Source organism: Cavia porcellus, unplaced genomic scaffold (assembly GCF_034190915.1).
Source record: "Cavia porcellus strain 051 isolate PalLab524CR breed Dunkin Hartley unplaced genomic scaffold, mCavPor4.1 scaffold_26, whole genome shotgun sequence".
In the NCBI taxonomy this organism is placed as follows: domain Eukaryota; kingdom Metazoa; phylum Chordata; class Mammalia; order Rodentia; family Caviidae; genus Cavia; species Cavia porcellus.
Window position 1 is genome coordinate 45,054,402 of NW_026947509.1, and position 13,905 is coordinate 45,068,306.

A 13,905-nucleotide genomic window follows, 5' to 3' on the forward strand; every position below is an offset into this window, starting at 1 on the left:
GGAGTCACCGCAGACCAGGAGGGCCCCGTGTTCCTTTTCCGATCCCATGGTCTCAGGGTCTTCCTCCTGTGTATGGCGCACAGTAGAGGCACGCTGAGACCCGGTTCTGGGGCTCTGCACTGTCCTCTCGATGGAGAAGAGCGGGACCCCAACTTTGCAGCCTCCCCCCCTCCCCCCGCAGCATCGGGCGGTAGAGGTAGGTTGTGGTCACCAAAGCACCCGAGGCCCAGTCTTTGGTGCGGAAGGACGGTGGGCGTGGGTCGGAGTCAGGCAGGGTGTGGGTGGCCAAGTCTGCAGCTTCCTGAAAAGAACCCTCCGGGGAGGAAGCGAAGAGCAGGGTGCGGGAGATGGGTTTGGAGGCGAGAGGTGGCGGCAGTTTCCAGGCGCTTTGACGTAAACTCGAAGAGGCGCGGTGGCATTCAGGACGCTGGGGACAGTCGCTCGCCGAGGGAGCAGGCGGAGCGCGTTCTCTCCCCGCTCTCGAGGGAACACGAGAGAGCAAGGCTGGTGAGTGCGAGGGGAGGCTGCGGGCAGCCCCGGGGTGAGGCGAGGCGCTGGAGAGTGGGTCCCGCAGCTGCGCGGGGAAGGTGAGGCCGGGGGAGCAGTGCGGGGCCAGGGCGCGCCTGATGCAGAGCGAGGCTCCTAACGTGAGGGTGCGGAGGAGCCCGGCGAGAAAGAACTCAGAGAAGCACCCCTCTAGCCTCGGAGCATCCCTTCCTAAAGGAGCCTCCAGGGTAACGTGAGCTCTGTGGCCAGAGCCCAGGGCGCGCCCCCGACAGAGCCAACTTCAGCACCGCGGACAGCGTCCGCTCTCTGCCATCTGCGCAGCCCTGAGGGTTTAGAGTCCCCTCTTTTGAGCAGCAAGGTGGCCTGTGGTGAGCTCGACTTGGATATGCTAGCCTTGAAAAGAGTACCGCAAGAAGTAGAACTGAGATGCACACGATGTAGAATATAGTACGGAACACTTCGGGCATGATTTGCATCTCAAACGCCTTTCAGATCAGCAGGTGCACGTTCAGAGAGTTTCTCAAATGCTTGTCTGCCTCAGTGTGCCCTGATGCTGTGCAGAGAGAGGTACTAGCTAGGTGCTGCGTGGAACACTCTGACACACGAGCAGCCCCATAAGCATCTCTGTGGAAGGCTCTTGCCGTGGGGATGCTGACATTAGAAAGCTCGGGAAACATAAACTGGAACCGAGCACTGTGTGCCTTTCCTGTTTCTTCCTTATGATGAAATTTTTGAGTGTGACACACATTTACATAGTCTGAAGGGAGTCAGGTAAACTTTATTTTTCCCGGGAAATAGGTAACTGGCTTCCAGGACAGAATTTCTTCATTGCACTGTGAGAAGTGGTGACGTAAGAATCTTTTCAAGGTGATATGTGGGTTCTGTGAGTTTACTGTGCTAGACATTGAGGGCTCGGAAAGCTGGATAAGAGAGAAATGACTTTCTTTGAAATCCTTGAGGTTCACAGCAAGAAGAGAAAAATTAGAAAATGGTATTTTTATTACATTTACATCAGAATAGAGAAGCATTTTAGGTGCTTGTAAAATGTCCATTGACTACTCTAATGGGTTGAATGTATATTCGAGTTCCAAAATACATTTATCCATACTTTTAGAACCATACCTTTAGAATATCTAAGAGTATTTATCCATACTTTTAGAATCTTTTAGAACCTAGATCTTGTATTTATTTGTATTATAATATAATACTTATGGCTTTTTAAAAAATAATTAAGAGCTTCTGTAAATAAGAAAGCATACAAGGTTAAAATATATTCAGCTTTGTAATTGTTTAAGAATCTTGCTAAGGATGGATAGGTTTAAGATTCTTTTAAAAGTATTCTTTTGTACTAGAGGAAAAAAGGGTTTCAGTTTATTAGCCTTGCACATGAACAAACTGCAGAATGGTTCTTAGTCTAAATGTTTTGGTTTTATACCACATGCCTGACAACGAATCATTTTAGATAAAATTGGGCTTTTGGTATGGGAAGGATAAAGGTTTTTTTCTGCTTAGTGACCCCAGTGTGTTTTCTATGCCTGGACTAAGTTTCTTTAGGGGTCCTTATTTTCTCTCTTGAGTAGGACTGATGCATTTCCATTCTGTGATGTTGCAGGGCCATGGATGATCCTGGGAACAGAAGAGGGATGCGTTGCTCCTGGAGCCTCACCTGCTCCCTGCTCATTCTGGGGATGTGCTGTGTGTCTCCTTTCTTCTGTCACAGCCAGGCAGACCTGCTGGCTCTTGACCAAGCTGATCCTCAGTGCTGGGAATCCTCCTCAGTACTCCTACTGGAAATGCAAAAGCCTCGCATTTCCAACACTGTTTCGGGCTTCTGGGATTTTATGATTTACCTGAAGTCATCTGAGAACTTGAAGCATGGGGCCCTGTTTTGGGATCTGGCTCAGCTCTTCTGGGACATCTATGTGGACTGTGTCCTTTCAAGGAACCATGGCTTGGGAAGAAGGCAACTGGCCAGAGAGGGAGACACAGTGTCAGCAGCTCGGCCACAGCATGGAGAGGGTAAACAAGGTGGTGCTTCCAAGTTCCCATGCCTCCAAAAGGGTCAACCATGTACGAACATTCTGGGTGTGGGGAAAAGGGGCATGACTGTGGGGAAACCCAGTATCTCATGGATTCCCCTCAAGGGATCAATCTAAGAACACATGAGTGTGATGGTAAAGATAGAGAGGACATCATAGTGTCTGTTGAAATAAGTTGCATTTTATAGTAGGTATTTGTATCAGTATAGTGTTCTCACCTCATTCTTCATGTGAATAGCAGCAAGGAAAACCCAAGAATAAAAGAGAAAGTGTGATTTATAAAGGTATAAAGGCATTCTCTTGATCAAGACACTTTTTTACAATGAGCTTGAACACTGTCAGTCATAACTTGATATTTACCTGCCAAGGAATTAGGAGGACTTGAATACCAGGCAGGGGAATATTTGTGACACACAGACGTCTCTTTAAATTGAGAAAGCATTGCTTTTGTACAAGTGGAGGATCTTTGAAATGTACTCAGTTGATGAAGTAAAGAGTGAAAAAATCTGCTGGCATCTTTTCCACTCTTTGTTCCTTTTTGAAGTAATTAACTTTAGGTAACTAAACTTTAGTTAAGTTGGACTTCATAAACATTTACAGAGTTTCACTGAAATGAGCATATAATCAAATATAGTGTTCTCCAGGATATAAAAGAAATATTCCCCATAAAATTAGACTGAGGGCCTGCAAATCCTTGTAGGTAAGCAGAGATTCCCTAGCCTTATTCATATTGCCTTTTTTAAAAAAAATCCTCTTTGGTGTCATTTCAACCAGTGGGTTTCCCAGGCTTGTAACAAGCACTGTTTAGGTGGCAATAACTCTTCAGAATTATTTATATGCCACTGGAAAATCTGGCCATAACTAATTTTATGACTAGTGGCTCTACTGGGCTCCAAATATTCCAGTAATTACTCTATTAAAATAATAATGAACACTAGTAGTTCTAGCAGTATCCTTTCTTTGTATTATGTAGCACTTATACACAAGAGATGATTGAAAAATACAATGAACTTAAATTTTTAAAAAGTTACTACAGTACAAGATGCATTGCCATTCATTCTCCTGAAAAACACTTCCCCATCCTTTGGACAGACTCAAGCAATCAGTCTCGCCATTTCATGAAGCAGTGCTGGAAGTTTTCTTTCATGAATATTTTTATGAAGTGAGAAGATGAAAAATGCATTGTAGGTGTCATCCAAAGGAAAGGCGAGCTCTTAAAGCCCTGATGGTGTGTCCCATCCACCTCGGTCACCGGACCTGGCACTGTGTACCTTGTAGCTCCTCCCCAAAGCCGGAAGGACTGTGAAAGATGAACACTGAATTGAAGCAGGGCCTCAAGGCGCCTATGACAGCTCAATTACAGATGCAAAGAGGACTTCCGGGACTGTCCAGGAAGGGTGAGAACGAGAGGACAGGCGTGTTTCAAGCCAGGGGAGTCTTTTGTGAGGGATGGATGGCGAAGCTGCTTCTAGGGTAATGTTGAAAAACTTAAACTCATGGTAGTTTAGATCACACCTTGGATATATAGTTTGCTTCAACCTCAGCAACTAAATATCCTCATGATTTCCTGGTCTACAAAACCAGATAATTTACGGCTATTCTTTATAGGTAAATTTATTATTTTGGTAGGTATAATTGTAATATACTCTGATTTTACTTTTAGAAAAATTTTATATCAATAGCTTTGGTGTGCTGAACTCAGATCATCAACAATACTTTTTCATCTTGCACTCACTTTGAGTAACTTTGAAAAATGTAAACCAACATTTTCGGGGTATGGGCCCGTTACAGGAAAATCTCATTTGTGGTCAGTTGAACACTGCAATGACACCTGTGACATTTCTCCAAGTCAGCTTCTCCTTTGGAAGCCATTTCCTTCTGCTGACCGCAGAGCTGCTAGCTTCTCGGCCAGCCCCAGACTTTAGTGAGAGTTGTTCTGTGAGACCCTAAGCGTAGAAGTGACGTTTTCACTTCCGTGAAATTATTTTAATGCTTAGCTCAGACAATTGTTTGTAGATCAGGAAATAAGACTTCTCATTTGGTCGGTATTATCACAAAGTGTTTCTTGGGTCAAGGAGATGGATGTCTAAAGATTAACTAGTTACAGAACATTGAGATTCCCTTTCAAGAGGCTCAATCAAATCTCTAGTGGCTCTGACGGGCTCTAGATGTACCAGCATGGCACACTGATAATTTTTTTCTTTTGTCTCTGGGGGATAATATGCTGCCAGATAGGGATGACAGTGAGGGTGAAGAGGTATTTGTCCCTACAGTTCCTGGGGGGAAATTGTATCATCAGGACAGGAAGGGAAAAAAACTAAAATAAGTATCCACATAGTATGAAAAAGTTCTTGTTGTTTTGCGATCTTTAAATCAAATATTTTCAATGTACTTACAAAATCATGCTTTGCTAAAACACATAATCATATAGTTCTATATGTGACTATCGTGTGTTTGAATATACTTCTACAAATATGAGAATAAGAGATATCAAATAGTTAGGTAATCTTGGGCAAATTAATTTGTATATTAGCTTTCAGTTTCTTCATCTGGAAGAAAAGAATATGAAAGAAATTAGGTAACTTTCAGTCTCTTCATGTTCTCTCTTCTAATGTTCAATGTTTCTATGAAAAGAAATGTATATGGAAGGTACTTAACTCTACAAAGTATAGAAAGACCTTTACCCTAAAGAGCTGAGCGATAACTTGGACAGCATGGTTGTTTTTACAATGAAAAGCAGCAAAGAAGTCAGCCTGGAAATGAAAATTCCAGAAATTCTAAGGGCTGGAGATGATACGATGGGAAAAAAAAGACTCTAAAGATTATCATTATTTAGTCTAGAAAGGCATTTGCTTATAGTCTAACTGAACATCAAAGTATCTGGAGGAAGGTGTAAAGACAAAGTTCTCATACTTAATCACTAAATTCCGGAGAGAGAAAGAGAGGAGAGACAAATAGACAGAGAGAGACAGAGAGAAAGAGAGAGAGGAGAGAGAGAGAACTAAAGAAAATACAAGTCCTGACTGTAAGAGTATAGGTTAATTTATAGGGTGGTATTGGCTTCAATGCAGACGAACACACGAAGCAGTTTTAAAGTACAACAGAAAAATCAGCCTTACCAGGCCTGGCTGTTTGTATGTTCTAGAAAATCTGCGTCTTTTCTCTGTGATGAGCAAATTATAATCTAGATTTGTAATCTGATGATGTCTGCAGTTGGTATCTGACTAACCAGCAAATGTTCCGGTGCTTAGTTTTTAATAAGTTGACTCACGAATGCTGAATTTTCAGCTTTACTTATTCTAATACATTTCCTAAGTGATATAATCAGCAATGACCAGTCTAGAAATTTGTTCTAAGGGAACATTTGGAGGTGCGGACTGTAAGACAGTTCATTGTAATATCATTTACAGTAATAGAAAACCTAGAAATAAGCTGAGTGCCTCGCAGAGGTGATGTTGAAATGAATCCTGGTATGATGTATGTGTACAAAGTTAAGATGACCTCTGGAGGATTATACTATGGGTGTTTTGAAATGTTTCCTTTATATTTCTACATTAAAAATAATATAACAGCCATTTGAACTTTTAAAGTAAGAAATATCTTAATGTATACTGACAAAAATATTTATTGTAATTTATGTAATTTAGATTATATAACTAGACTGCATAAGACATAAAACTTTTTGTGAATACAAATTTGCATATATAACCCTACAATACATTTATAAAATTTTGATAGTAGAATGGGCAGAAACAGTAATTTTTCTTCTTAAAAGGTTTACTGATTAATCTGAAAATTACTATTAATCTAAAAATAGTTTAATAACCTTATGAAGTTCCTTTTCTCTATTTGCAGGTGTATATTCTCAGCTCCTGAGAAGCCCTTTCCTAAAGAAGAAGGAGTTAATCGAAGATTTGATAAGCATGCGTATACGCAGGAGTGGGTCTAGATTTGTTGGAAAAGTGAAACTGGAAATAAAGAGAAAATAAATCTAACCTCTGAACTAATTCATGCCATGGAAATAAATATATGCATATAATATTATAGACACATAAATATTTTTTCTTAACTACTGATATTTATTTATTTTAAATTGTGGAAATGTCCAGAGATAAATATTCAACCAAGTTCTCAAACAATGCTTATTCATTCTTTTAGGCATGTTCCTTCCAAAGGTGACCACTGCTAGACCATTCTATTGTCTAAACAAATTAAGTAACTTCCAAAGATGATTTGGGAATGGAAGACTCCTAACTCTTGGTATTCATCTGATAATTTATTTTGGAATCTGACATTATTAATGACCCAGAAGGTCACACATTTAATGCATTAAAAAATACTGCATGAATTCCAAGCTATTAACCACTGAATTGCTTATTCAATAGCGTATAAGAGAGCTAAATATATTAATACCTGTTACTGATAACCTGTGATGCTAAATCTTGTTTGACAGAATATTTTTGAATACCAAATGAAGCAACAAATAAAACAAAAACCTGGGGAATAAGACATTCATTTAAAGGAAATAAAATTAATAGAAGTTCTGGACCCCCATTTATGTTATTGGAGTTTCTTTATTTCAATATTTAAAGTTTACCAGTAATGATGTCTAAACTCTAATAAAGCAGAGTAAGTATAAACTATCTCCCAATTACACATTTGTTGTTTGGGTAAATATTAAAAATTAAATATTAAAAGTAAATATTAAAACTCTATAATAGTTATACTTTGCATTTAAAAACAAAATAAGATTAAAATGCACAACATTATAATAGAAGAACCTGTAAATATTTTTTCCCTGAAAAATGACCAGGCCTGGATGAGAGTCCAAGCAGTGCCATTGGATTAGCGAGTTTCTCAGAGCTCCAGACACACTGTTATTTTTATTTCTAATTGTTCCTATGTCTCTAATCATTCTCTTATAATCAATGATGGACTTCAGATACATTAGTAATTCTCTAGCTTCTTACAGGTTCCAAAAAAAATCCTCAGTAAATGTTTCACTGAAGGTTTGGGGTCCTCCTGAAGCTAGAAATCTCATCGAAAGCATTATTCTACAACAGCTTCATGGGAGGCTCAGCCCAGTCCTTACAGTGGGTGAAGACAGCCTGAGGAGGAGCCGGGGAAGGAGACCCTGCCTCATGCTTTGGTTGACCGCATGAACATGAGCATTAAAGCAGCTGCCAGCCTCTGGCTGCCTTTTCCACATAAGCTCATGGTTTCTCCTTCACGACGGTTCCCCTAACATCTTCTCTCACATTCTTCAAAACCATCTGGTAAACCCATTCCTTCTCCTGTGTCACTGAGAAGATGCTGTGCTCGGGCAGTGGAGCCTGCTCGGGCTCCTCCTTGGCATCCTTTCTGCCAAGAGTTGGGTCTTAAATATAATCAGAGTGGCTTTGTGGGCTTCAGCCTCCGCAGTGGCTAACTCTGCAGGCATTGGCAGAACAAAATAAATTATAACAACATATGCATCCAAGGAAACAGTTGGGTTTCAATCAAACTTTCTTTGTGGACCTTGAATTTTGAATCAACAGAATTTTCAGGTGTGAAATATCTTTTCTGACCATTAAAAAAAATGTAACAGCCACTCTCAGCTCATGCCTCATGCAGAGCAAGTGTCGGGGAAGATTTGGCCCACGTGATAGACACGGGGTGTAGACCCGAGCTCTGGTCGTGGAACTTCGTATGGAACACCCTGGCCTGGAGGAAGGAAGGAGAGGAGACATCTGAAACAGAAATGCACAGTAAATATTTATGACAGGCGGGAAAGCAAATTTAAAAATATCAGGACGAAATTAAGCATGGATAGCCTAGTCCTAATTCTGTCCAATGGGATATTATTTTACTCTACAAACACCACTAGGAATTATAGATTATACAAGTAAAAATCAACTAATCAAAGTAGTGAAATCAACAATATTACTGGTAAAAATTACAAAATAGTGATTTGAGTATGGGCTCCTGAACTGGGTTCAAATCCCAACTTTAGTTCCAGCCAAGTGATTTAAATAAACTGTTAAATTTCTTTGTGCCTCACTTTCCTTATAAAGTGACATGTCTGTTTCTTAGCTCTGTTGTGAGGACTGAACCAGTTAGTATCATAGGTGCTTAAAACTGAATGTTCCAATAGTCAGAAAGCATCAGCTCTTACTTCGAGCATCAGTTGAGTATCTATAACCTGACCCAACATACAGAGAATACAACCCAGAGTTATATTTGTGAAATTCATCAGATGTGACGTTTTAGAGGGAAACACTGACATAAGGTTAAAAACCTTTGAGATACTTATTATAGGAGATGCTACATAGAGGCACATCTGTAACCCTTTCTCCAGCTTCCCCCAAGAACATTCTACATAACTGTAACACAGAACCACAATGAGGGAACTGACACTGGTGCAGTCCAAATTTCTACATGTACTCTGTGCACACCTGAGTGCGTGCAAGTGTGTGCATGTGTGCACATGTCTACGTGTATTACGTTCTTTACTAAGCCCATGCTTCAGCCAAAGTGTCCAGACATAGACTAGGTTGTCAACTTGGTCACTGAAATGGTATCTGAAGGAGATCGTACAGTCACGTAGCTCACACGCTTGAATATCACTACCAAAATGTTCAAAGTAAGAACATTTCTTCTTCTGGAAACCGAGCTCCCAGGATGGGCTGTGTGGCTCCTCTACCCCTCGCCCTTGAGGCACTGAGAACTAAGACACATAATAGGGAATTTTTTTAAAAAAGTCTTTATAATTCACATCAACTCTTAAGAGAGAGAGGTAGCAGGCTCAGTTTTTTAAAACTCAGATTCTGAAAGAGCATTTATCATCATACCAAGGGGCCTTTGAGCTCGGACTCTCACTTCAAGTTGGGCAAGGTAACTTGACCCACAAGAGCAGAGAAAGCCCTGCACACCCGTTCGGCGCCTTCATACAGATCTGTTCTCACTGAAGACCCGGGACCTGCAATCGACAAACGGGAGAACACTTCAGAGAAAAGCACCTTTAGGTTCTCAGGTTGATCTGGACAGATGCTACACAAACAACTCTTCTCGCCTTGGTTCCCAAGAACAGCACCCTTTCTCTACGCAGGCTAATAGAATAAAGTGGCTCGTATTTACCACTATCATTATTACTGTTGTGGGTTAGGTGGAAAGTGTCCTCCACAGGTCTCCTGTGACTGGGTTACGCAGGCACTGTGTGTATCAGTTCACAGCTGGCCGCTGTGAGGGGGTCAGCCTGGTGGGAACAGGCAGGCTTCTGGGCATGTGATCAGGAAACGTATATTCTCACCCCGGCTCCTCCCTTTTCTTCCTGCTTTCTGGGTGCTATGACAGCTACCCTCAGAGCAGCTATCCTCAGCCAGGCCATTCCACCGGGTCATTTCTGCCTCTGAGTCAGCCAACCATGAACTGAACCCACGGACACTGTGAGTCAAGATGAACCTCTTCTCCCTCCAGCTATGCGTGCTAGGTATTTTGTTTCAGCAGGAAAGTGACTAATTACTGACTCAGTCTTGGTGCAGGTTCTTCAGGTACATTTTTCTTGTGGCTCTAACACAAACCTACAGAGCTAGAAAGCCCATGTCAGAGCAGTGTCTCTCAGACTCTGTTGTATACGAGAATCACCCGGAAAGTATTAAGACAGATTGTTGATTCTCTCGGATAGGTCTCTGAGGTGCAAGCACTGTGAGTACACAGTCCACCTGCTTCCTTCCCGGGAAGCTGGGACTTGGGGTTTATTTATACTTAGGCTTTGTGGGATCCTGGAGGAGGAGCCATGGCAAGTGCTTTCGTGCTAGTCCAATCCACCGTCTTTCTCGTGCACCGATCCTGCCACCCTCACCCATGTTCCCTTATCATCACAGAAACATACATGGCAAGTAGATACCAAAAAAGGAAGGGAACGTGCTGCCGGGAGTGACCTTGGTGGGGAGTGAGGGTGGCGTAGAGGATGAGAAAGATTACTCGGAGACCAGACCTAGTTCAATCCACCAAGAGGCCCCGAGGTGCTATTTCTCAGCCAAGAGCACTCAGCCCTCAGGGAGACTCCCGAGAGAAGGAAAAAAATGTATTGAACACATTTTCAAATCTGATTTCCTTACTACAACTTTTAACCAAAATGCCCAACACTGATTTTCAATCCAACATTTAGACAGGAAAGAGTTTTGGGGGAACTCCTTCTATATAACTTTCTCTTTTCCGTTTTATTAAGCTCTCACAGTCTCTGGAAATCTCATTATCTCAGATCTTGATGCTGACTAACTCTGTTCAATTGATGTCAGGTTTGATAATGATAATCAGGTTTGCTGTTTTAATACAATGAGGCCTTTAAGTAACAAAAAGGTCATTTTAATTTGCAAAATGTGGAGGCATCTCAGCAAAACACCATCAAAAGGGCTATCAACTCCTAGAATAATCACCATGCCTGTGGCTCTGTGGACACTCTGAGTACATATCACAACGGATATTTCTAATTTTCATAACCATCCTCGAATTAAGCAAAACCTGGGAGAATAAAGTGACCACAAACTTCCAGCTGTTATCTGACACTTGCATGATACAGACAGAAGTCAGCAAAGGAAACAGACCTTATGTTAGCTGGCTTCCTTCCTCACAACTTTGTAAATGTGGTCATGATGATACTTCTGGCTGTGATTAAATCTGGTGTATTTTGGTAAGCATGTACAAATTGTGTATAAATTAAGGAATATATTTTCATAATCTATATTGCAATAGGTAAGTGGAATTTGAAAACAGGATCATCAATAGGAGATTGAAAAAGGACCCAAATTTAGTTAGAAGGATTTGAATGATGAGTGATAGAGAGTGCAAAAAAGCAACCATGAAGATTAACAAATATTCTTATGTCTTATGCTTAATGGTCTAGAATAAAGAAGGCTAACATAAAAGAAATAATACTATAAAATTTAAATACTATTACAAAATAAAGATTGCTATAATAACAAAAAGTAGATGAGTATCTTCTTGCTAATACCAGAAGCTTGTTTATAAGCATACTAAAGCACCTCAGTAATTTTGTTGAGATTGTAAATGCAGATAGGTGAATTTTGAGGGTTATTTTAAAAACTGTACAAGACTAATACCAGTAGTTTATTTATACATCAGTGTGCACGGTTTATCATACCTTTCTAAATTACATCATATGAATTTAGAAATACACCTTTCTGTCTTGTGATTGTCTTCTTAATGGTATTGCGGTACCTGTACAGATGGATATAGGTATATTCACATACACAGAATTGATATGTCACTTAAAATATGCATGAATCTTTAATACCCTTAGGTATTAAACTGGACAAATGTTGTGATACTGTTTTCCAAAAAGGAGTAATAGATTCAATTTGTTAGGAGCCTGCAGTGTACATTATTATGATGACATTTATAAGGTTTGACCCAGCACAGTTTGAGAAATCAGAAGCTTTTATCAGGCCATTTGCAAAAACAAACAAACAATAAATAAATAAAATCAAGACAAAAATGTCAAAGACTAAAAACTTTTCCATAGTGCCTACTTTTTATGTGAAATTTTCCTTAAAAAGTCAAGTGGCTGTTGACTTAGCTTTGGATACTTATTCCAGCCCCAAGGATGTTTAGATGGAAATACAATGGGTGAAATTTTATGTTGGTTTAAGAATCAAGAACAAGGTGTTCTCATCTACTGTGCTCCTGCCCTCCCAGCATGCTTCTGGCGTCTCAGTTTATTTGAACACTGAGATTTTAACTCCAGCTTCCCTTACTGTAGCTTTGTAATTCACCCAAGGAATTATTTCATAGATGTGGCCCTGGTAAGGTCTAGATAACTGACATTATTCTGTGCCCAGTGTATGGTTCTCCAATTGTCACGACTTCAACTGTGTCTTTATCAATTCGTTCACTGAAGTCTTAACTCCGGTACCTCTGAGTGTGGCTGTATTTGGAGGAAATATCTTTAAAGAGATATGAACTGAAAGCGAGTTTATTGAGATGGGTGCTATTTCAGCATGGCGGCACAAAGACGTACACAGAAGGGACACCATATAAAGACACAGGTACAAGGTAGCTTTCAACCAGTCTCCACGGCCGTCCTCGTCCCTGACCTCACCCTCCTCCTCCTGTTTACTTTCTTCTTTCTTCTCCTGCTTCCTTTTGCAAGGGGTGGGGGTTTAGGTCAGTTAATCTATGATACTTTGTATGGCAGCCCTGGAAAACTATAAATAAATATACCAACTCAGAAATATTTTCAGGCCTCCTCTGAGAATGCAAACGCATGAGACAATGTTATTCATCAATCTGTCACAGATACCTAGATAAATCACAAGTCTCCAACATAAATAATCTTTAATTTTCTCAAAAGGATAGAGATGTATTCTAAACTAGAAATAAGGCAGTGTCACTCCACAACAAAAGAAAATATTATAGTAAAGGATGTTTTTAATAAATCCTGAAGAATTCAACAATGGATTCTGAGTGTGGTAGGTTTCAGCCATAAGCTTCTAAATCGGACGATGCTGTGCTAATGCAAATCCTAAATCAGTGCTCCCCTAGGAAGAGAGCAGCATTATTGTCCCTACTTTTAAATGGTGACACGGAGCTGCTCAGTTATATATACCCGAAAGTTACTGAAAATAATAATGGCATTAAATATTTATATAACGATTAATATGTGCCATGTGCCAGACTACAGTCTTGCATGGTTTATCATCTTTAACACTCAGAGTAATATTTAAGTCAATATTAGGAATCAGGTTCAGAGATGCTACGGATACCCCAAAGATTCAGAACTCTGATGCACTCTAACTCTAGCCATCAGACTAGACTTCCTCACCATCACTGTTTGCCCTGCCTGAAGACCTTACCTGATGGCATTTCCAGACTGAATGCATCCGTGAGCTTCGACAGTAGTTCCTGTAGCTCCTCTTCCTCTGGCTCATCCTTTCTTTCTGCAGTGTTGACTAGCTCTTTCCTTCCCGCAGAGGCCAGAGCAGTGCTGGTCACTTCAGTTGGAGGGACCTGGGGCTTGTCCTGCATCAGTCTCTGCTGAGAACCAGGCTGGGACCTGAGGATTTCCTTTGGTGTCTTCTGTATGTAGCTCTGAGCCTTGGTGGTTTGCACCGCAGTTGCTAGTGACTGTGGATCTGGTGGAGCTTGGTGTACATCTGCTTGGCTTCTGTCAACCAGGGCAGGGTGAGGAAGAGGCGTCCAGCCCGGGCCACCCTCAGTGATGCTCTCCATCTGGGAAGAGTCTCTTCCCTTCCCAAACCTATCAGCTGAGGGATCAAACTTGGACACTATATGTTGGCAGGAAGATGAAGAATGGAATGGCTGCAACATCGCCTGGGTAAAGAAAAACTGTTAATAAAAA

The 13,905-nt window shown here is 40.9% G+C and overlaps 2 protein-coding genes across 2 annotated transcripts in view; one reads left to right on the forward strand and one right to left on the reverse strand.

The window, feature by feature from the left end:
- The first annotated feature begins 370 nt into the window (after positions 1–370).
- On the forward strand, positions 371–6,615 carry Fam237a (family with sequence similarity 237 member A). Its single transcript, XM_013157459.3, has 3 exons — positions 371–507; positions 2,120–2,535; positions 6,402–6,615. Exons 2-3 carry the CDS (start codon positions 2,124–2,126, stop codon positions 6,533–6,535), a joined length of 546 nt encoding a protein of 181 aa, XP_013012913.1. The 5' UTR covers positions 371–507; positions 2,120–2,123; the 3' UTR covers positions 6,536–6,615.
- A 485-nt stretch (positions 6,616–7,100) lies between these two features.
- Positions 7,101–13,905, reverse strand: part of Dytn (dystrotelin) — a 50,090-nt gene continuing 43,285 nt past the window's right edge. Inside the window, 3 exon segments of the mRNA XM_063236649.1 lie at positions 7,101–8,275; positions 9,377–9,504; positions 13,400–13,877. Coding sequence (XP_063092719.1) covers positions 9,401–9,504; positions 13,400–13,877 — 582 coding nt within the window. The 3' untranslated portion in view covers positions 7,101–8,275; positions 9,377–9,400.